The sequence below is a fragment of the Citrus sinensis genome, chromosome 3 (assembly GCF_022201045.2).
Source record: "Citrus sinensis cultivar Valencia sweet orange chromosome 3, DVS_A1.0, whole genome shotgun sequence".
Taxonomy (NCBI): domain Eukaryota; kingdom Viridiplantae; phylum Streptophyta; class Magnoliopsida; order Sapindales; family Rutaceae; genus Citrus; species Citrus sinensis.
The window spans coordinates 30514327-30536997 of NC_068558.1; the positions used below are offsets into that span (position 1 = coordinate 30514327).

The window sequence follows — 22671 nt, forward strand, 5'->3', positions numbered from 1 at the left end:
AAGAGGCCGCGGCTACAAATAATCGGCTGACAAAATGGGCGGACAAGGTAGTGAGAAGTAGATAAATTACCTCTCAAAATTTTTGAGTGATCAACTTAAATCTATATGAATTTATTGTCAAAGATGGTGATCTTGATGGGCATGTGAACATGTTAGAAACAACTTGTACTTGTCGGGAATTCCAACTTGAACAATTACCATGTGTACATGCTGTGGCGGTGTGTAGGCATCGGGATTTTTCAATCTATGATTACTGCTCTCATTACTATTCAAGTGATGCATGGATGTTAGCATATTCTGAGACTATTTATCCTATTAGTCCTTAAGAGGGGTGGGATGTTTTTGGTGATGTATGTGCCCGCGAAGTACATCCTCCTCTAGAAAAGCGGTCAAGTGGGCGTCCAAAAAATAATAGAATACCATCTAGCGGTGAGGAAAAAGGTGCCTCGTAAATGCAGTCGGTGTGGTGGTCGTGGACATAATCGACTCAAATGCATGACGCCAATGTCATTACATGAGTGATATCTTGTTTTAAATTTATATATAATGTAAGTGTCTCAATTCTTGGTATTCATTTATGTTTTATTTATTTCGTTAATGCTGTTTAAATATGTACTAAATTTAACATTATGTGTACAGGGCTTGACGGAGGATTTAGCTTGTATGTTATCTTTACATGGTGGCATCGTAGATTTTTGGGTTATGACTTGAGTTCTTGGAGCAATTAAAGGACTATACTAAGTAATTGTATAAGGATTTTCGTATTGAAACTGGATAAGGATCAATTTACTAGTTGCTATTTACTAGTCGAAATTGTATAAGGATGAAATAGAATTGTATTTAATGTTTCCTGGATAATTTAAAGTTGTTGCAGAAAAAAGTCGAGTATTTCCCGTTATTTACCCGACTTCGATGAAAATAATCTACATTTACCCAACTTCGAGGAGATGAGAATTTTTGTTCAATATTTGGCAAGGTTACATCAAAGTCGAGTATTCTCAACCTCATACCTGACTTGGATGAGTTGAGAATTTTTGTTCAATCTGACGCAATGTTACATCAAAGCCGAATATTCTCGACCCCATACTCGACTTTGGTGAGAGGAGAATTTTTGTTCAATGTTAGAGAAGATAGCAATATAAGTCGAGTATTCTCGACTGTTTACCTGACTTCGATGGGGAGAAATTTTGTTTAATGTTAGGCAATATTACATTAAAAGTCGAGTATTCCCGACTATTTTCCTGACTTTGCTGAAGGAAGTCGAGAGTTAAGTCAATCAGAGGAGAATTTTTTAGGCAAGCTTACATTGAAGTATGGGAATCAAAATACCAGACTTTGATGAAATAAGTTGAGTATACTCGACTCTTTACCCAACCTACATAAAAAAGTATAAAATTTCTTAGGAGACTTAATGCTGACTAAATAATAACAAAAACCAAAATATTTAACTTATTCACACATTTACAACAATACAAGTCAGTTCATAAGGTTTTGATTAACATTATCCCAAAAGTTAAACTACAAACTAATACAAAGTCGAGTATTCTTGATTATCCAAAACAATGAACTTCTTATCATCATCAATCGCACTCCTCTAGCAACTTCTTGTCAGAAAACAACCTTGTTGCCACTTGTTTTCGGTATGAATTAATGCTTGCTTGTGTACGAACGTCATATGGAATGTCTAGACCATATACAAGTGCCTCCAAATAAAACATAACAAAAACCCCACAATCATTACTGCAAGAGATAAATAAAAAGTGATAGTTATTTGATATTACATAACTCAAGGGATAATATAAAAGAGGCGACAATATTTCTTACTTGTTTTTTTGTTGTGGGATGTCTGAAACTCGCACGGCTTTCCACTTACGAGTTAGAGAATTATCATCAGAATGTGAATTATATTATGATATCCTATCTAGAATCAATGGCATTATAACTACAAACGGCAATAATTCTTTCTCAAATGCATTGTCATTCATATAATCTAACATGGAGTCATACACAAAAATTATCTCCTTTTGAAGGTCAAACTGTGCTAGTGCCCAATAATCTTGCTTAGGATGAAGTGGAATATATACCTACAGAAAAAACCATGTAAACCACTAAATGGAGAAAAAAAAACTATAGTCAACATGTCAAATAAATATAAGCAACTTACTTTGGAAACATCTTTCCAATGAACAACACATTTAAGTTTTTCACCCTTGGCATAATCAACGACATAATTAATACATTATTTGTCCATACTTTTTCAGGGTTGATCACGTAAATTGAATATAGATGCTCTAATTTTCGCTATCATTACAGAAAGCAAAAGTGTAAGTGTCTTATATATTTTATATTGTCCTATATGTTTTATAAATATAATAACAAACTTACTTGATATATAGTGTCCATTATGGCACATCATTGCATACTACAAGATGGGGAGTTCACCAAGTTGTGTCGTACAACATAAAAAAAAGAGTCCAAGTGCTGTAGATAATAAACAATAGTTATTATATGCATTGTTTAACATATTCATTAAAGTACATAACAAAAATTATTATTGTGCTAGATATCGATGATCTTAATTTGCATAATCGACGGAAGAAGTATTTATCTGCGTTGTGGACGGGCCACCTTATTGTCAAACTACCATAAAAAAACAAGAAATATTATTACATAGCAACTTGAATAAATATAATTAACCCTAAAACAAGAATAAAAGAAATAAATATAATTAACCCTAAAACAAAAAAAAAAGAATAAAAGAAACTTATGGTTCCATATTGCCATCACGCATCCAATCATCAAAGTTTATTGGACCTTTTGATTCAGTTACTGCATCCTTTCGTGACTTTTTATAAGGGTCAGTGTAAAGTGTGCTAACATATACTGATTTTTTTCTCTTTTTTCTCAGATAATGTTGTTCCAATGGAACACAATCTTGTTCTTTGCATGCTTTTTGTAGTGAGATTTGTTAGAAATTTCATCAGTAATGTTAATTACACCATGTACAGGTGGCTGTATTACAGGTAAATAAAACAAAATTTAGAATTTTGTATATAATTGCTAGTAACTAATTTTAACACAAACTAAATTTAAATTTACCAACCTCAACATCAATTTTATCGGCATCTACATGAGCAGCCCCTGCGGTTTGATTATCATGTGTAGGTGGCTGTATTACAGATAAATACAATCAAATTTAGAATTTTGTACATAATTGCTAGTAACTAAATTCAACACGAACTAAATTTAAATTTACCAACCTCAACATCAATTTTATCGGCATCTACATAAGCAGCCCCTGCGGTTTGATGATCATGTACAGGTGGCTATATTACGGATAAATACAATCAAATTTAGAATTTTGTACATAATTGCTAGTAACTAAATTCAACACGAACTAAATTTAAATTTACCAACCTCAACATCAATTTTATCGGCATCTACATGAGCAGTCCCTGTAGTTTAATAATCATGAGCGAGTGACTATATTACGGATAAATACAATCAAATTTAGAATTTTGTACATAATTGCTGGCAAGTAAATTCAACACAAACTGATTTTAATATTACCAACCTGATAATCTATTTTATCATGGTCTACATGAGAAGCCACTGAGATATGATGATCATGTGCAGGTAGCTGTATTACAGATAAATACAACATAATTTAGAATTCTTTACATAATCGTTACCAACTGAATTTAACTTCAACTAGATTTAATATTACAAACCTGAACATCAATTTTATCTATGACTACATCATAAGCCACTGAGGTAGGAGGATCATGTGCCGGTGGCTGTATTATGAATAAATATAACAAAATTTAGAATTCGCTTGTAATTATTGTCAACTGAATTTAATTTCAATTTTGTCTAAGCCACTGAAGTAAATGTAAAAATATATAAAAAATAAAAATCGCTTCTAAAAGTATTTAAAATGTTGCAAACCTGATCAATGAGACTATCTTTGCCTACATTAAAATATGCTAGAAACTCCTCGAGTAACTTCGTCGTTCTCTATATGTCTTTTGTAATGTTGTCAAGTTTTGCTTCCAACACATCAATCTTTTGCACCTTTTCCTCGATTTTGCTTAATCTATCATAAATTTTCTAAAATGTTGGAGCAACATGATCGCCTATGGAGACACGACAAGATGGAGTGACCTACGAACATATTTTAAGATATACTGCTAAGTTAATTTCATAAATAAAAATCCCAAAATGTCTTTAAACAAATCAACTAACTTCCATTTTTGCTTTTTTTTCGTGGAACGGTGTTGTCCTCTGAAAAGTATATGCATTACGTGGCGAAGGAAAAAAATCCTGGGGAGGGTGCATTGAATGGTGTGTGTGAAATATCATCAGTGATGGTTGCATGCTTATCATCCATAACAACATCAACTTGTTGTTGCATTTGCACATTTGAATGTGCAGAATTTGGTTCATTGTTAGGCTTATCACCACTCACAGCGTTGAGTTCACCAAGCTCTTACTTCCACTCAATTTCCAGAGCCAAGAACCATTGCATGTAATGTTGTGCAATCTCATTACTTCCATCACTTCCGGTGGCATGCAATGTTGTCGCTACAGTAAACTATATAATATAGATGTTAATTAAATTATACCAAGAAGGTACTAATGCTTTAACTAAATAACTCAAGTTAAACTAAATAATTCATGTTAATGGTTCGCACTTAAATAAGAATGAAACACTTACGGTGTCTTCCTCTTTCAAGACATTATTAATTACATCAGCCATAATCTTGTTCTTACAAAACCACTTAAGAATTCTTGGAACCTTTAAATCACCCTTATTGGTTGCAAATTTTTGGCTGAATAAAAAAATGGCCTCGTATGTCCACACCTGCAATATTACAACACTACATCAATATCATATAAAATTCATGTATTTATTATAAAATACATAAATAAGCATTCTCACCTGAAACGCAAATGGAAAACCATAAAGGTTGTATTTCTCTTCTGTGTTTGGATCTAATGAATCAATTCTTTTGCTTCTCCTTGTAACTGTGTTCTTCAAGCTTAACATTGTTGCCTCGAATGACAAGCGACCCCATGGATAATTATTAAGTTCTTTAAAGTTGTCTAATAGACGAATATGGAGGTCATCAATCTTATTCTTGGGCTCCTTTCCTAGCAACACAGACTCCAAGAAATATAGCATGGCGAACTTGACCATCAAGGTATCATCATTGGACTGGGCTGTTGAAAAAGCTTTTTGTAATTGTTTTTGAGTAAATTCATGATTGCCCTCCATGAACACATCACATATATTATCAGCATTGTCTTTCTCATGTACTAGAAGATCATGTTCTTTATGGCATTTCAATCCCGTAATTAAGGCAAACTCAAGCATAGAAAATCTGCACTCTTTTTGTCCTATTTTGAAGTACATTGCCTTATCAGTTGATCTCACATACCGTAATAATAATGCATGAAGAATTTGGCCAGCGAATTGTAGATCTTGAAGGTACACAAAATGACCAAAGCATGTTTCCTTAAACACTTCATATTGTTGTTCTGTGAGACGTTGCTTTATAAGTGAAAGTGTTTTTAATGATGACATATTAGACACTTTTACTAAAACCGCCTTCTGATCGTCGTTATCTAAATTATCATCGGATGGCATGGTTTTTTTGGTATATAGTCCAGAACCTACAGGATCAAGCAAAAAGTTTTATCTAGAGGTTAAATGGGTTATAAACTAATCATATGAAGTATGATAGTAAACAATTCAAATGTTATTAGGCTAATAACATGCCAACAACTATTTTCCAGTTCATAATTGAACTCTAACCCTGATTTTAGAACACAACACATATAGATTCTTACACTACAACCTTAATTTCACAAATTTCTAGAACAATATGTTTATAACAAAATTCAAAACAATAATCAATAAAAGACAGATCCAATGAACACAATCAAATAACCTTTAAAATTGAATCATAATGTTTCAAAACTAAACACATCCTTTCTCCAACCACAAAGCAAAAATTGGAAAAACTAACCCACATGATTCTTTAATCAACTTTTCTTTAACCACATTGTTTCCAAATCTTAATTGTTGCACTCAAACAAAAATAAGAATACAAAATCCATAGAGGAAACAAAATAAATTTGAAGTTATTCAAATAAAAATATGTTATCTGACATTTGTTTTTGTATGTCTCTTCGTGATATATTGTATTACATTGTTCATATTATACTTCTAATTCTTTCCATTTTCAATAATCCTATAAATTATACCCAATTCACTAAATCACTTACTATTTTCAGCAAAAATCTTAAAATTTTTCTTTGAATATTTGTAGGAGAAAGAAGAAATTGAAAATTACTTACCTAATAACCAATGACGGAGGCAAGACAAGGTGGTGGTGACACGGCTGAGGCGGTGGTGATGGCTGAAGTGTAGAATGGGTAGGGGGCCGCTTGTTCTTCAAGGAGTTTTCTCTCTTGTTTTTGTTTACTCGACTTTGTGATTTTGGATGCGAATCAGTTCTGTTTTGTTGGCTTTTATTAAGGTTATTTTTGTATTTTTCTTGATCTTTTTAAGTATATATATGTAAAGTTAACGATTTTAATAGATGGAGGTATATTTGGATATTTTGAGGAAACCAGGTATATCCCACGCAATTCGCTCGAATTTTTTCATAAGCTAATTTCTAAAATAATAAAAAAAAGAACGCAGCGAGTGCAAGTCTTTGTTCCGTCAGCGAGCGTGATTCATTCTGCTGGTACTGGTAACATAAAAATGGTGAGATTGGGAAGAAGGCAGCAGCCATTCGTGCAAAGACAGAGTAATCAGAGCAACATAAGAAGATTAATCGCTCCTTCGAAGAGATCGTTTCGTTTGATTCTCATCTGCCTCGCTTTTGTAGCCTTCTTTCCTCCGATTTTCTTCCACTTCAGACTCCGCCGCTTCCATCAAGTATCAATTCTAACTCGATCTGCTGCTTTCCGCTTTTAGGTCTAATTAAAAATTGTGGAAATGTAGATCTTATTTTATTGACTTAATATTTAATAAGCTTTCGTTTTTCAGTTATGGTGATGTCGTAAAAGTTTAAAAAAAAAATGTTCATCGAATTCTTGTTGCTGCTTAGCTTTTTTTATCTTTTTTTTTTAATCATAGTTTCTGGTACTAGAGATAAATATGCTCTTTTATGAATTAACAAAAGCATTTTTATAGTAATGAAAGCATTTGAAGTACTCCGTCACGAAGCAATTCATAATTGTTTTCTGAGAATTGCTTTGACGGGCTTTTTTAAGACTGAAGAAGGATTTGACAGGGTGCTCTTTAGCAAAACACTTGATACTGCACTCTTTTAGACAGCTTTTTCAGAGAGTGAAAATAATTTGAAGCACCTATAGAGAGAGAATAATTAGAAGTGCTTAGTCAAGTAGCAATTCATAGCTGTTTTTCTGAAAGGTGCTATTAAGCATTTTCTAAGACTGAAGAAGCTCCTAGGGTATATTTTGGGAAAACACTTGTTATGTACTCATTTAGAAAGCATTGTTAAAGAAAGAAAATAATTTGAAGTTCTTTCCAAGAAGCAAATCATAAGTGATTTCCTAAAAAGTGTTTTTGTCGAAGGCATTCCCATATAAACAAGTACTTTTTTACAAAAAAGCATTTCCAAATGCACTGCAGCCATATTCTTTGAGTAGCCTAGTGTGTAATTATTTTCCTCATGCCTTGGGTTAGAAATTAGGACTACGGGCATATTTGTTTGTAGTTAGAGGAATGTTGTATTCTTTGTTGACATATAGATTTTGAAACATTTTCACAGGATATTACTTGGCCCTGTATTGGATGTTATAGACCTCCATGGATATGAATATTCACTTTGTAATACCTTCCACTGTGTGCAGATGCAATTAAAAAAGTGTGGATGGCTGGATGGTTCTCCTCTTGTATGTGCTCATGGCGGCGACTCAACTAATGAATTTCCCAACTCGGTAGGCATTGTATTTTAAACGTTGATTGCTTTATATCTGTATTCCCATTTGGATGCTTAGAACTTCAGTTAGAGCATAACTGATTCTAGGTTTTGGATTTCTTGTCTTCCATAGCGTAATCTTTTTTTAGAAATGCATGTCCAAGTCACGGTTTGTTCAACCTGCACATGTTGCAACCAGTGTTCAGAGATCTATTGACTGGTCTTTGTTTTTGATGATTCTGTTATTTTTTGCTTCATAGATGGCTGCATATCGATCTGCCCTTCGTTCTCAAGTAGACTGCGTGGAGATTGATGTTTCTCGTTCTTTAGATGGAGTCTTGTTGGCTCTTCACGACAGGTAATGGACCACTGTTTCTATCATGATTATCATTTTTCACTAATCATCATCAATGAAGTAGGAATGCTGTACTGCATGAATAATTCTTCTTCGTTTCGTGGAATGGACCTTTCATTTATGTACTATTCCCTATGATGAAGACTTTGGATATATTTTTGAATAAAAGTATTAGTCAAGTTGTTGCTCAGTTGGAGATTGTTGATACTCAAAGTTAAGTGGAAATTTTCTGCAAATGTTTTATTTTTTCTGAATTGTGCATGATTTAAACAGCATTCTCTGGTGAACATCTTGTAAACATCATTTAGTATTCATGTTGGAGTCAAATTATAAATTTGATGATTGTTCTTGAAATTTTTTGAGAGTTGATTTTCATATGACACAGGCAGGGATTTGCAGCGGATATCTGGTAACATTACTTCTAAAGTTGGGCACTTGAGCATGAAAGAGGTAAAAGACGCTGACTTGTACTTTTATCTAGATTAATTATCGTAAACATCTGCATGTTTCTTATTAGAACTGTACCTTGTCCTGAAAGAGGGGAAAGAAAGATGAAGAAAGAATACACACACACACACACAATTCTTTATGAGATATTTATCATTTTTGTTGATTGAAAAAATACAAAGAGTATGTTAAAATTCATGCCGTAAGATTTTTATCAGTGATGTTGATTGAGATTATTTATTAGTTTGTGGTTGTAGATAATAAAACTAGGTACCTCATTTCAGTTTGCGCAGAAGTCTCATGATCAAGTAATTACTACTATCGAAGATGCCTTAACGGTAATTACAGGATCCACTTTGACACATTCTCTTTTTCTATTTATTTATTTTTTGTTGGGGATGAAGTGATGTTAGCGACATACTACGTATCTTTGACCATTTCTGTGTATGACATCTAATTCGAAAATAATTGCACTGGCACTATCTTTTTATGGAATTGTTATTTTCATTTATTCGTTTAAAGCAAAGAGAATGAGTTTCTTATTGTTTGTGTGGCTTCTCAGTTGGTGTCAAACTCAGTACGGAAAGTCATTCTGGATGCAAAGGTTGGTCCTCCGTCATATGAAAAGGGGCTTGCAAAGGATATTCTTTCTGTTGTGAGTTTTCAGTTTTCTCCCCTATCCCTTTTGATCTTTGTTTATATTTTAAGCCTCTGGTCTGAAAATGCAATTTTAATACATGATACTTTTTTTAATCCATTTTTTGTTTATTTAGTGGAGAGCTACAAATTGTTAATGATAAAACTATTATAGCTATATGTGTATCATCTTAAGATGTCTCAGTGTTTTTTCCTTTGTGATATTTTGATCATTTTCCTTTGTTTTGGTACATGGTTTAGAGTTCTTGGGAGTCTCATTGATAATTGTTAAACTGAGGTTTATGTTGAAGGCTGGTGCACTTTTGCATTTACTGTTGGACTATGCTGCTTAGCCATTATTTCTGTTGGTTGTTTAGAGAATTTTGTGCAGAATGTTGCTTACTGGATATCTGTGAGGATTTGGTAATACTGTTGCTATAGTTTTATACAATTGTACCCTATCATAACACATTCTTTATTGGGCATTGTTAACTTTGCATTATTTGTTATGGGTTTTAGTTATCTATGTGGTTGATTTGCTCTCTGATGGTTTTTGTTGTCTCTTCTTGAAACCTGACATATGCAGTATCCAGTAGGAAGAGAATGATGATTCCAAAAAATTCATTTTGCTATATTTCTAATGAATTTATAACGTAGCAATTACTGAAGATCTCATTTTCCGGTCATTTAGCATTTCTGAATGTGGTTATATTTTTACCATCTGTACAAATATTTCAGATTGAAAGGACAAAATGCTACAACTGCCTTGTTTGGGCCAAAAGCGACAATTTAGTAAGGGACATAATGAGATTATCATCAAATGTTTCGGTAAGAAACTGTATTTATTGTTAAGCTTTGTTTTGTTATGGATATGTTTGATGGTTATAGGTTATAAATGAATTTAGTTTTAGGACAACACTAGAAGGAAACATCCCCCCCCGCCCCTTTGAAGGTGAAAGAAACATTACTGGCTTAGAGGCTTATTTTAATTACCTACCTTTTAGAAATGACTGAATAGGCGACGTTACTCCTGTTATAAATTCAGCATTGAAACAACATTCATGAGGCGTTTTATAATTACACAAAGTGTGTAGATGTGCTTTATAAGGTAGTTGATCTCCTCCACTAAAACTTGTACATATAAGTAATACCACAGCATAACCTATTTGACTATACCCTATTAACACATATTATTATGATTTGACTCTTAAAAATATTAAAAGCTATAACTATTATTAATAAAGCCAAGTCCATTACCCCTTTATGCATACTATTAAAGCATAATATAAAAAATAAAATAAAATAAAGAAGGGAAAAGAGGCATTTTCACTTTCTTTTCAAAGAGGGTTCATGGGAAAGAGAAGAAGCGTTAAACTTTGCTTGAACAAAAATTTGGGATTTGAAGTTTTGATGAACCAAACCTTAAAATAATTGTTTTCTCTTGCCCGCGAGCTCTCTTTCAAAAGAAAGTGAAAATGCCTCTATTTTTCTTTTAATTTTTTACACAGTAATAATATGTTTGAAGGGGTACGGGAGTTGCTTTATTAATAATAGTATGGACTTTTAATATTTTCAAGGCTGAAATCATAATAATTTATGTGTGTGTTAATAGGCTAAAATCAAATGGCTTTCATAATGTGTGTGCGTGCGTGCGTGTGTGTGTGTGCGCATGCGTGCGTGTGTGTGTAAGTTGGGGTATTACAGCGTACATATAAATGTTCAGGTGGGAGGCGTCGCTGGAACATACCAACATATGTGGTGCGTTGATACCATGCCTCATGAATGGTGCTTTAAGCATTGGATTCAATAATCCCACACCATGTACCTATGGAGTTCACCATAATATGAGCAATTTTAAGTTCAACCACTAGATAATTCCTTTCTCTTTTTATATAGCACTCTTGAAGTTTGACTGTCTATAATTTGTGTAACAAGCTGAAATAAATTATCGGCTTTATTGGCCATTCTATTCAGATGACTCAAGTGTGAACATTACTCACATGGTGCCTACTTATTGGCAACATTTGACAATAATAAATTACTTTCTAATGTAGGACCCGCATGAAGTCAAATATTTCTAAACAATAAATTACTTATGTTTTACTTTGTGAGGCTTTTTTTTTCTTCTTTTTTGGGTCTTTACATGACAAGAAAACTATGGAAAGTCAATGTTTCTTCACTCTTTGCATGCAAATTGCTTGTTTGTAAGCAATTGTAGGAACATTTAGGGATGGAAAAAAGGCTTGACCTGGCCATGTGCCCGATTGAGGAAGACTCATTAAATTCGGGCCAATGGTCGGGCTAGGTCTTGAGTTATCAAGGCTCGATCCTATTAGGTTTAAGGCTAAGGCCTTGCCAAAAAGCTCTGACCCGACCTTTAGCCCAATAATTAATTATTATATTTTAGAAAAATAAAAACACAACACATTCACATTACAGTATTATACTCTTTCAGTGTATTACACTCTTACACGTTACTCGTGTGACACACAATACAGATGCATTATAGTTCATTTTTTCAAAATATTAAATATTTTGATATTTAGGGGGAAAAAAAAAGAAAGAAAGTCGTTGCCTTGCCCATTGGTGACTGCAGTGCAATGACTAGTGCCTTTTCTTTTGCTCTTTGAATTGGTAGTGGCCTTTTGGGCAATTGAAACAAATCATTATTAATTATGATTTTTTTTTAAATCTTCAGAGATGAAAAAGGACCATGATACGATAAGGGCCCGGCCTGGCCTGATCTTTAGTTTGACTGGTTAGGTTTTTCAAGGGCTAGGGCTCTTCGTTTTAGTAATAGTAATAGGCTGAGTTAGGGCTTGACCATGCCTGAGTCTGGCCCGGCCCATTGCCATCCCTATTAATGAACATGGAATTGCTTAGCAAAGGGATTCGTTCCATTTAGTGTTCATCTTCATCATAAGTAGGACTGATGAGAAATTTATTGATTTTGAGTTTCTGGTTGATCATTTCTTCATTCATCCCTCTGCATCTATTTTTAAAACCATTTAAAGTTTTTACTCTACTCTTATAAAGATCTAAATGATTATCATATTCATAAAAGTCTATGAATTCTGAATACGCCTTAGCACCTATATTTGTCAATCCTAATATTTCTTGGGTCATTGATCAAATTTTTTCTTTTAACATGTTTATGTATATTTCTAGTCTATTTTCCCATCAAGATACATGCCATCAATGCTCTCATACAGATATTGCAATATAAATTCAGCATTTTGAATTAAGAAATTCATATGATTGTTATTATTATTATCTATTTATGCAAGTTGTATTATTCTAGAAATTTGATATGGACGATCTTGGGTTCTTCCATTTGTTTTACATCTATCTTGAACTACTTCAAGATTGCTTAAGATAGATTCTGTTAATGCTATTCTATTTTCCTCTTCAAAGGTATCAAATAATTCATTTTCATCTTCAATATTTATTATTATCATATTTTCATATAAACGAATTGCCTTTCTTAGGGTCAAGTAGGAGAATGTAGTAAAACCTTTTGAATTTTAGTCAAAACAGAATTAATTAGAGCAAAAAAAAAAATGAGGATTGGCCTGATAAAAAAGTATGTGGTACTTGGTGCACCTCAGTTACATTTATTTATGGAGGATGTAGATATGGATTTCATTTTATGAATGTACCGCTAAGTTTTGTTAATTGCATACAAGTTGGCAAGTAAACCACCTAGACAAAAAATGACAACTTGGAATTCTTCTCAGGAATGCATTTTTCGCCTTTTTTATCTACTTGTTTTCTATACGGCTATTGGGATCTTGGGGAAGACTTTCTTCTATTAAATCTTGCATAATATTTTCATTTTTTCATCTCCATCTCCATCACTATAATTATTCCTATTCACAAAGATTCAAATATTAGGGTTAGGCTTGATCCTCTTATGTTGGTGATGCATTACTACTTGCTTGTATTGGATTATATATACTGTGGAAGGCTTCCCTGTTCAATAAGTGACCAAAATTGTCAAAACTCATCTCTTATTATGAGAAGGTTGATGCATTTTAGATTTGTGCAACTATGAGGAACACAAAGAGGCATATCTTGTCCATTTCATTACTCTTTATTGTCTATCTTATCGTCAAACGGTGCTTTTGCAGGCGGGCTACATCATAATGGTGGATCGTTCTACTGGATTTCGAACCAACCTATTGCGGATTAGAAAAGCTGGAGTGGTTGGTGTGTATCACCCCTTGATCGATGAAAAGCTAGTAAGAACTTTTCATGGGTACGTGCAAACTTATTCTTACTCTCGTTAAACTTTCGTACCCATTAATTTCGTTAATCTGATGTTTAACAATTAGCCATTAACAGGAGAAATAAAAGGGTATTTGCTTGGACTGTGGATGACGAAGATTCAATGAGAAAGATGCTGCATGAGCGTGTAGATGCTGTCGTTACAAGCAACCCGATCCTCTTTCAACGTGTTATGCAAGATATCAGAACACAGTGCCTTGAAGAAGGTTTTTCGCTGATACGATAACGTTTTAAGTTCTGAAAATCAGCTTTTTTATGCTAGTTTTTGAGGTTTACTATGACGGAGTATTCTTTTTTTTTTTTTAATATTGATTACACATCATATTATTGAATTACACAGATATTTATAAGTGTTACTACAACGGATCATTATACTAATATTTATAACTAGATATATAAATGAGATTTACATTATTACATTAAATTATATGAAGTACATAACTAGACAAATAATCCTCACAGATGAGGGATGTTTCGGTTGCATTCGCATTTCGAAAGAGAGAAAGACTTACAAATTAACTGCATATAATTATAATTAATTGGGAGAGCTGAATCCATGGGAATTCGAATTACTGCCTTCATAGTTATGCTTAATTTTTTTCGCTTAATTTTTTTTAAATCTCTGGCTCTATGCCTTTATGTCGTGAAATTTTACTAGTTGGAAAATAAAAAGGCCAAAGTAGATGGAAAAACCAAAAGATTGTGCTTGGGCAGGTTCTCATTTGTCTAATATTGGAGAGGATGAATTCAACAGATAAACATTAAAAGCCACTATTTTAAGTTTTTAAATTTGTTAATATTTTTCAAAACCACATGACGACATAATCCCTGTTCAAGCTCTCATCAATTTCAATTCAAATACAATTAAACTCTTTAAAATAAGTCTATAAACGAGCCAACAACACAATATATTTACTCGTATGGTTAATTGTGTTAAGATTTATAAATCTGAATTGGGTGTAATTATTAAACAACTAATGCAAGAGCAACATTATCTATAATCTGTTAATTTTGTTTTGATTTAACCTGATTGATTGGTGAATTATTTTTACTTAAAATTTTGAACCATTGGTTTAATGAAAAACAACGATGAAAATAATGGATGAATTCGATGTTATTTGCTCGTTAGTCTTGATTTTCAGTAATTTTATTGAATAATAAGGTTAAAATTTAAATCAAAATTTTGTTTTGACATAATCATTTGGACGTCGACGCTCCACGTATAAATATAATCCCACGTGCGTTCTGTTATCTCATTTGCCACGTGTCACTCGCATATTTTTAAAAAATCATATTCCCCAAATTTCAAAACTCTTGTGTCACGCAACCACACGATGCCCAACCAAACATCAGATTACAAGTCATACTTTACGCGCCAGAGCTTTTATCTCCTGCATCCGCTAGATACGATTCTGCAGTTAATGTAACGACGCGTCTGATTTCAATTGGCTGTAGCAAGATAAAATGTTGATTATCGCTGCACATGAATATTCCTCCTAAACAAATTATGCTCCGAACAGAAGAAGAACAGAACATGTTACAAAACCAAAACTGAGAACATGTTAAAATTAAATTCACTGAGCAGATCACAAAAAATAATAAAATATTTTATAAATTCAAGTGAAATAAAAAAAAGAATCTAATCTCCTCTACCTCTGGCTCTGAGAAGCTAATTAATAATTCAATTAACGCCCCGAATTAAATTCAATTAAAAGTGTTCATTTTCATTTCTTCATTCTTCCCTTTTCATTTTGAACACAACTGTTAAAAAAAAAAATAAAAATATGGGAATCGGACTTTGGCTTAACAAAAGGATCGTTGAACCTCTTCTCCAAATCCTCCGCAGGTACTCAATTGTTTGAAGTTTCAATCTTTTTCAAATATTATTACTTTTTTGGGTTTATTTTGCTTCTGGGTTAATTTTACCTTTTGCTACAGAGGTGCAGAACCAAATCAATTGGCATTTTCCACAGCTCTTGGGATCACTCTTGGTCTATTTCCGATTTGTGGTATGTTGTTATTTTTGTTATGTTAAATATTTAAATAATGAGAATTAATATTTTTCTGGGCATTTAAAAAAAAAATATTGATGTGAGTATGTCAATGTAGAGTATTGTCTTGGCAATGCCTGTGAAAATAGCATATGTGATTGTTTTTTGAACAGGGGCTGCTGTCTTTCTATGTGGGATGGCTATTGCAGCACTCAGATCTCGCTGCCATGCTCCTAGTGTTATGCTTGCTAATTTCATTGCTACTCCAATAGAATTGAGGTAATTGATAGTCATCTCTTACTCATTTTCAATATGATGATGGTTGCATGACGAGTTTGATGTGAGATTTTGTGAAATTATGATAGTTGCATGATTTCGCCTTTGTTAAGTCTTGGTTCTTTTACTGGTTTATGTCGTGAGAAAACCTTGTACATTCTGCTATAGCGGCTAGAGCTTAGTTGCATGCTTGCCTGTGATCTGATTACTTTTCGTACTTTTGGGTTTCTAGTTTGGTCGTGCCCTTCTTGCGATTTGGTGAAGCTCTCACTGGTGGACCTCATTTTCCATTAAATTCTGATGCATTGAAGAGGGTTTTGACTGGCAAAGCTTCACAGGAGGTCCTATTGAGCATTGCACATGCAGTAAATTGCTAAACTCTTTAACTCTCTTCCTCTTTCACACTTGCCTATGCATAAGAAATCTCACAATTGAACTCTTTCTTTTAAGCATTAGGATATTTTCTTGTGGCCATGGTATTCACTTGTGAGAGAACCCGGATAATTTGACAGGAAGAACGAATTTAGAAGCTTTGAACTTTCTTATTGTTGAAAGTGATTGTATGCCATTTATGCAAAAAAAAAATTTAAAGCGGCATTCTGTCAGCTTTGACAATTTACCCTTATTATCTACTGAAATCTCTGATCTCTTCAACTCTTAGTTCATAGACCAAAGTGCTTCAACTGTTCTTGATTAACCAAACATGATTTACAAGCTTATATTTTAGTAGAAAAGGAGGGGCCTAAACAGCTTCACATCTTTGACCCTTTGTATGTAAACTACAGACGTAAGTCCTGACAGTCTTTAGAACTTGCAATGAGTGCCTTGTGGTCTTTATAAGGATTTTCATTCGGTGGGTGTATCAAATATGCCTATAGATCTATAAAAGATGCTTGATGGTGTGTGATGCATCGTCTGATGGATCAGAGTTTGTTATTCTTCTTTGTTTAGTGAATTAGGATGAGACGAGTAGCCTGAAGCAAGTTCATGGACTTCAAAGTGTACATGCACTAATGTTGGTTAACTTATAGATGAAGATATCTGATATTGGTTTGGATTTAGAAACTGCGTGTGGGGAAGAGATAAAAAGCCAGGGGCAGCACAGGATATATGGCTGTGAATATGTTCTTAACAGTTTGAATTTTGCATTGCAGTTCATAATATTTTAAGATATCTCTGGTCTATGGATGCTGAAAATTATGTTTTCTGATGTTCATGGAAGTCACAAAACACTTGTCATCTCCTGTTAATTGATTTGGTAGTGCAGACTATATTTTCCTCAGTTGTAAAATTGACTTGATAGTGCAGAGATGAATTATGCCATGTATATATAAAGTCTATGAGAATGAGAAAAAAACTCATGGATAATCGGGTAATGCAACTGGAAGTAGGTAGTATGTATAGATTGGGTTCTGTGTGGAGGTTGCTGCATGAGAATGTTGCAACCTTATGTAAATTGGAAGTTCGGAATGTTTATGCTCTTTGTTCTACTCTTGGAATTTTATCTCCTCTTCATTTTTCCTGTTTCCTTTTGACTCCAATTTGTAACAATCAAGCTGACATCTACTAACAATCTTTGCAGTTGTTGGGATGGCTTGTTGCTACACCTTTTATTTTGACTGCCCTGTACATAGTACTTTTGCCGGTTTTCAAGATATTGGTTCGCAAGTTCAGCTCTGCAGCTTTAAGCTCGAAGAAAGAACTCCATTCTTACTCAGAAATCAAACTCAAGGTGAGGGATGCTTGATAAAGATTGTAAAAAGTGTAACACAATAATATTTGTTGTACATAGAACTCATTAAGCTTAGCCTGTGTAAGTGTCATGCATTTTCTTTGTCAACTCAGAGATGAGTTTATTTAGATGGGAAGAAATTGTACATCCATGATTAAGAGAACAAACTGATGCAAATTTTTTTCAGTTTTCTATATCATGCATGTATTTCGACGTTTGGAACCTTAATCATCAGATGAAGAATTAAATCATTGGCATTCATGGTTTGGTTGAGAATAGATAAATTTACACATTGGAGTCTTTTTCTACAGAGTTATGGCCCAGCTACCCAAGATTAGTATCCATACTTCTGGAACACCTGCTTCTTGTTATTCCATGGATTGACAAAACGAGTCCTGTAGCCATCGACTGATGCAGTGGAAGTGAAATGTGTGGTTGCTAACATCCCTCAAGGCAACGGCACACTCATCGCTCCTAGAGCTAGCCCTGGATTATTTGACACGAGATGTAGACATCCATTATTTGATACTTGTATATCATACAGATAACAATAAAAGCTCAAAGGATGAGAAAGTTCCACTCTTTGATATGGCTTTCGTGTCAGATTAGGCTTCTTTGAATAGTATTTCTTATCCTTGCTTCAACTCACTAGGACTCCTAAACTTTCTTGCCAACTTAGGACTTACTCTTAACACTCCCCTTAAATTGGAAAACATCAAGTTTTTCCTGAATGTATGAACATTTTGCTTCGCTTTTTCCCGAAGCAGGCTTTGCTAAATTTAGCTAGCAAAATCAAAAGAGAGATTTTCAAATCATGCCCAAGTTCAAAAGTTAACTGTTGGGATTCTTGGGAAGAGTTTACATATTCCCACAAAGATAAATCAAATAATCTCTTCAAGAGCAACTAATCTGCAAGATCACCAAATATACATTTCAGCTTGATGATGCATATGACTATTGATAAAAACTTCGGATTAAGCTATACCCTACATGCGTATAACATTTAAATTAATAATTTTACTGAATTTCTCAAGATGATGGTAAAACCTTTATAATCTTAAAATTATTTATTTAACAATCTCATTCTTGAACTATTCTTTCAATCCCACATGTTTTTAAATGTCCTGCCAGAAAATGCATTTGATAAAGGTTAATTTCATTACCTCGATGAAATTTAATGGAGGCTAAGATGTTTAGGTATTCTCTTATTTATTAGTGAATATAGACTCCACTTAACAAAATAACAATACTTCAACGTCTCCAAACATACTGAAAACATCACCACTACCTCTCTAGAATCAAACTTTTTTTACCCTCTACCTTTCTAAAATTCGATGGATAACTATTTAGATAAAATTGCTTGGAAACTATAAGGCCAGAGGTCAGAATTTGCCCATATTGTCCGTATTAAAGTAATTTTAATGAAATAGTTATATTTTACCCCCTTAATTTATTTTAGGATGGGGGCTATTTATACTTACCAAACTACTTATTTTATTCACTAAATAAACTCACCCTTAAAATTTGAGAATTCAAACTTTACTCACGAACCTATCTAAATACCTAATATATATCACTATTATAGTAGTGTTTTTACTAAGTAAACCCATTAAATTCATATGTAAACTCATTAATAAATGTTCAAATTCTTTAAATCGGAAATTGAATATGTTTAGATATTTTACCCTCAAAATCAACAATATTTCCATAGAACGTGGTTGGGTATGTATTATCATTGAAATTAAGATATTAGGTAGTACAAAACTAAAACATTGAGCATGTTTATTTATGTACATTGTAATATTTGCTTAATATTTTTAGCTTTACGTCTCTAGATAGAGTAGTTATTTTGGACTAAACGTCTACGCTTTATGCTTTTGTTCAGTTATTTTCATCAGTACAAATAGAAATTGGTTATAAGTTTTTGGCTGAATAAATCTTGAATGTCTTAAAAGAATTAATAGTAGAAATGGTTGGTGTTAATAAACTATAAATTCATATTTTCTTTGCTATTTTATATCCAAACAAATGAATTTTCTTCATATTTTTTCAGCCAAACAATTTCGAACGCCTCAAAATTAATAATCAAGATTCAATTTTATTAGTCTATACGTTCTAAATTTATTTTGGTATTTTTAACCCGTTTGAGAGTGTGGTGAGGTAATTAGGCTGCCAAAGTTCAGCTAATAATTAAGGTATTTGGTAACACTTATAGCTGGACTTTAACACCTTAACAAATTTTTTTTTCCAACTTTTACTCTACAGCTGTAGTTTTTACTCTACAGCAGCTGTTTTTTTTACTCCACAGCAGTTGTAGCTTAAAAGTTACAGCACCTTACTCTCAAACACACCCTTTATTTCCAAACAAACAAGAAGCATTATTTGTAACGTTTCGGCTAAGCATAGCTCGAAAAGTAACTAATATCTAGACACAAGTTTTTATTATCCTTTGCTCCTCCAAAAAAAACAAACCAATATGTATATTTGTTTTGTGTTGTGTAATGTGTGGTATAATAAGATTAATTTCAATAAAGATCAATTCAGGGATTAAATAAAATAATTTATAGAATTTGAATGCACTTATGGTTAGTTAGGCAATTAAGAACTTATTGTTTGAATGAATTTGGCAAGCATCTATAAGAAAATAACTTATAGTTTGTCTCATCTCTTAAAATCATTTGCAATCTATCACTAAAAATAAATGTAAAAAATGATGAAAAAAACTAGACCAAGAGACGAAAAAAATAAGGAAAGAGAAAATGTGATTAATTCGGTAATTTGATTAAAAAAATTATTAATAATAAAGATTAATTTAAAAGAGGACGTAGAGGGAAATTAATGTATTTAAATAGCCCTATCTTTTTTTGAATATTAAATACAATATCTTAAAGTCTAAACATAGAACATAAGCCCAATTAAAGTATAAACTGAAGGCCATGATATAACCAACATAATCCAATTATATGATCAACATTATATCGACATAATTTACAGTTATTTAGGAGATTTGAAATCTTTACCTTAAGAGAAGGAAGTTTCCATTAGTCTAACCATAGATTGTTGACATAAGAAAAATTACTTTTACAGATGAATTTAGTAAGTAATTTGGTGCTTTAATAGAGCACCACCTTTTATTACTCAAAACTAACCCCAATTTCAACTCTCACCTATTTTATTTATACCATTAGAAAAGGGAACCCCATTTTTTTGACACATGTTTTGACATAAAATTTTAACTATTAAATTATAATAAACTGTTAAGAATAATGCTAACATAAATTTTTTTTTTAGGGTTGGCAAAAAAGTCTCGGTCAGCTTGACCTGCATAAATTGTGCCTGGATATGTGATAAAAAATATAAAACCCGCATAAATTAGGCATAATTAAAGGCCTAGGAAAAAAGCCCGAGCTCATCCCAAACTTTTTTATTTATAAATAAAAAAATAAAAAAATAAGAAAAAAAAACTCAAAATATCTTATTAATATGTTTTTCTATATCAATATTTGTGATTTATTATATTGAGTTACCAATATTTTGTGTATTGAATTATTATTCTTTACTTTAAAATTAATGAAAAGCCTAAGTCTTTTGGACAAGCTTCTAAAGGGTCTGGGCTTGTTAACAATAACATGAGCTTTATCTTGAACAGGATCTGTTCTATAGGCTCGTACCTCTGTGTCCTTGAGTTCTAAGGAGACAGGATATCAAGTCTGGTGGATGAATCATGACCGTGTGATCAGAGCGTGAGTAACGGCCGTCACCGACCCTTGGGTTGTAAAAGGAGACAATGAGTAGTGAAATCCTAAGCAAAGAACCTCCACCGCCGCTGGTGGATGACCGTTCAACAAAAAAGGCAAGGTTTAGGGAGCAAGGTGTTGATGCTGACAATCCACCGCCCTTATCCTTTAAAGATAAACTGATGGAAGACCAAAATGAGCTTGAAGAGGAGATCTTGGGTAGAGAAGAAGACCTGGAATTTGAGCCTGAAGACGTGATTGTAGAAGACAAGAATAGTATCCCATCCATCTCTTTCTCAGGAAAGATACAAGCTCAGCTCGTTAAGCCATGGATGAACACAATTGTTGTCAAGTTGCTAGAGAGGTCTACGGGATATAGGGCTCTCTGTAATAGGCTGAATGATCTATGGAGAACGTTGCAAGGCTTCACAGTTATAGACCTGGAGAATGACTTATTCCTGGTTAGATTCAAGTCTGAGATTGATGCCCAGTATGCTCTCACACAAGGGCCTTGGACCATTCTTGGCTATTATCTCACTGTACAACAGTGGACACCGCATTTTGATAGTTCTAACGTCAATATTGAAAACATTGTGGCTTGGATTCGCATACCGGGTATGCCTCTACACTATTACCATAAAAGGATCCTTCGCATGATTAGAAACGTCGTGGGAAAAGTGATTAAAATTGACTACAACACCGAGTCAGCAAGGAGGGGAAAGTTTGCTCGCATTGCAGTGGAAATTTCATTAAACAAGCCTCTCTGCTCACAATTTTTTCTGGATGGGAAGTTGCAAAATATTGAGTATGAGAATCTGCCTATTATTTGCTTTAATTGTGGAATTTACGGTCATAAGAATGATGATTGCCCACAGTCAAACACATTGAAAAATCCGATGGAGAGTTGTAAGAATAATGTTGCGGAGGATAATCCCAATGGTAGTGGGGAGGAAAAGTCAACATCTTCTGAAGTTCCGGTTAACCCTAGTTTTGGTCCTTGGATGATCGTCGGCCGGAAAGGGAGGGGAAGAGTCAGCAAGGGAGGGGAAGAGTCAGCAAGGGAGGCAGCTACACAAAAAATTTCAACCGTTTCCGAAACGGCAAAAGTGAAGGGGGCTCTCGTTTCGAAGTTCTCAAGAATGAGGAAACTGAAGAAAGAGAAATTATTCTCCCTCGAAACCATAATGTTCCCACAGCCGAAAATGAACAACCAGTTACCCACTTTAAATATAAAACCAAAAGCAACCCT

The 22671-nt window shown here is 33.4% G+C and overlaps 3 protein-coding genes and 1 non-coding gene across 7 annotated transcripts; 3 read left to right on the top strand and 1 right to left on the bottom strand.

The window, feature by feature from the left end:
• Nucleotides 1–4675: 4675 nt before the first annotated feature.
• On the bottom strand, nucleotides 4676–6492 carry LOC127900725 (uncharacterized). Its single transcript, XM_052435930.1, has 3 exons — nucleotides 6364–6492; nucleotides 4943–5676; nucleotides 4676–4864 (listed from the first exon to the last, which is right to left on the bottom strand). The coding sequence occupies exons 2-3, from the start codon at nucleotides 5648–5650 to the stop codon at nucleotides 4676–4678; spliced, it is 897 nt and encodes a 298-aa protein (XP_052291890.1). The 5' UTR covers nucleotides 5651–5676; nucleotides 6364–6492.
• Nucleotides 6493–6620: 128 nt separating this feature from the next.
• Nucleotides 6621–14048, top strand: LOC102625068 (glycerophosphodiester phosphodiesterase GDPD4). 4 transcript variants are annotated; one of them, XM_025099133.2, is made up of 9 exons: nucleotides 6621–6952; nucleotides 7894–7980; nucleotides 8222–8319; nucleotides 8706–8766; nucleotides 9021–9101; nucleotides 9326–9418; nucleotides 10138–10227; nucleotides 13530–13657; nucleotides 13756–14048. In XM_025099133.2, the coding sequence occupies exons 1-9, from the start codon at nucleotides 6776–6778 to the stop codon at nucleotides 13910–13912; spliced, it is 972 nt and encodes a 323-aa protein (XP_024954901.2). In that variant the 5' UTR covers nucleotides 6621–6775; the 3' UTR covers nucleotides 13913–14048. The 4 variants fall into 4 exon arrangements, with proteins under 4 accessions (XP_024954901.2, XP_015385730.2, XP_006478344.2 ...); XM_015530244.3 differs by having other exon boundaries at nucleotides 13734–13882; XM_006478281.4 differs by having other exon boundaries at nucleotides 6625–6952; nucleotides 9048–9101; nucleotides 13744–14048.
• A 1181-nt stretch (nucleotides 14049–15229) lies between these two features.
• LOC102625813 (uncharacterized) lies at nucleotides 15230–18329 on the top strand. The gene is made up of 6 exons (XM_006478283.4): nucleotides 15230–15532; nucleotides 15625–15695; nucleotides 15851–15956; nucleotides 16186–16318; nucleotides 17536–17685; nucleotides 17997–18329. Exons 1-6 carry the CDS (start codon nucleotides 15471–15473, stop codon nucleotides 18021–18023), a joined length of 549 nt encoding a protein of 182 aa, XP_006478346.2. The 5' UTR covers nucleotides 15230–15470; the 3' UTR covers nucleotides 18024–18329.
• A 2985-nt stretch (nucleotides 18330–21314) lies between these two features.
• LOC127901700 (small nucleolar RNA U3) lies at nucleotides 21315–21572 on the top strand. The gene has a single exon (XR_008053944.1). It is a non-coding gene; the product is annotated as a small nucleolar RNA U3 (small nucleolar RNA).
• The last annotated feature ends 1099 nt before the right edge of the window (nucleotides 21573–22671 follow it).

Bases quoted from the DNA above. Each gene is read 5' to 3' on its own strand.
- LOC127900725 (XM_052435930.1), bottom strand. From the start codon at position 5,650: ATGCCATCCGATGATAATTTAGATAACGACGATCAGAAGGCGGTTTTA. The intron at 4,865-4,942 runs GTGAGAATGCTT...GTAATATTGCAG, and splicing joins GTTTTCCATTTGCGTTTCAG to GTGTGGACATACGAGGCCAT.
- LOC102625068 (XM_006478280.4), top strand. From the start codon at position 6,776: ATGGTGAGATTGGGAAGAAGGCAGCAGCCATTCGTGCAAAGACAGAGT. The intron at 7,981-8,221 runs GTAGGCATTGTA...TTTGCTTCATAG, and splicing joins CTAATGAATTTCCCAACTCG to ATGGCTGCATATCGATCTGC. The intron at 13,658-13,743 runs GTACGTGCAAAC...AGCCATTAACAG, and splicing joins CTAGTAAGAACTTTTCATGG to GAGAAATAAAAGGGTATTTG.
- LOC102625813 (XM_006478283.4), top strand. From the start codon at position 15,471: ATGGGAATCGGACTTTGGCTTAACAAAAGGATCGTTGAACCTCTTCTC. The intron at 15,696-15,850 runs GTATGTTGTTAT...TTTTTTGAACAG, and splicing joins TGGTCTATTTCCGATTTGTG to GGGCTGCTGTCTTTCTATGT. The intron at 16,319-17,535 runs GTAAATTGCTAA...CAATCTTTGCAG, and splicing joins TATTGAGCATTGCACATGCA to TTGTTGGGATGGCTTGTTGC.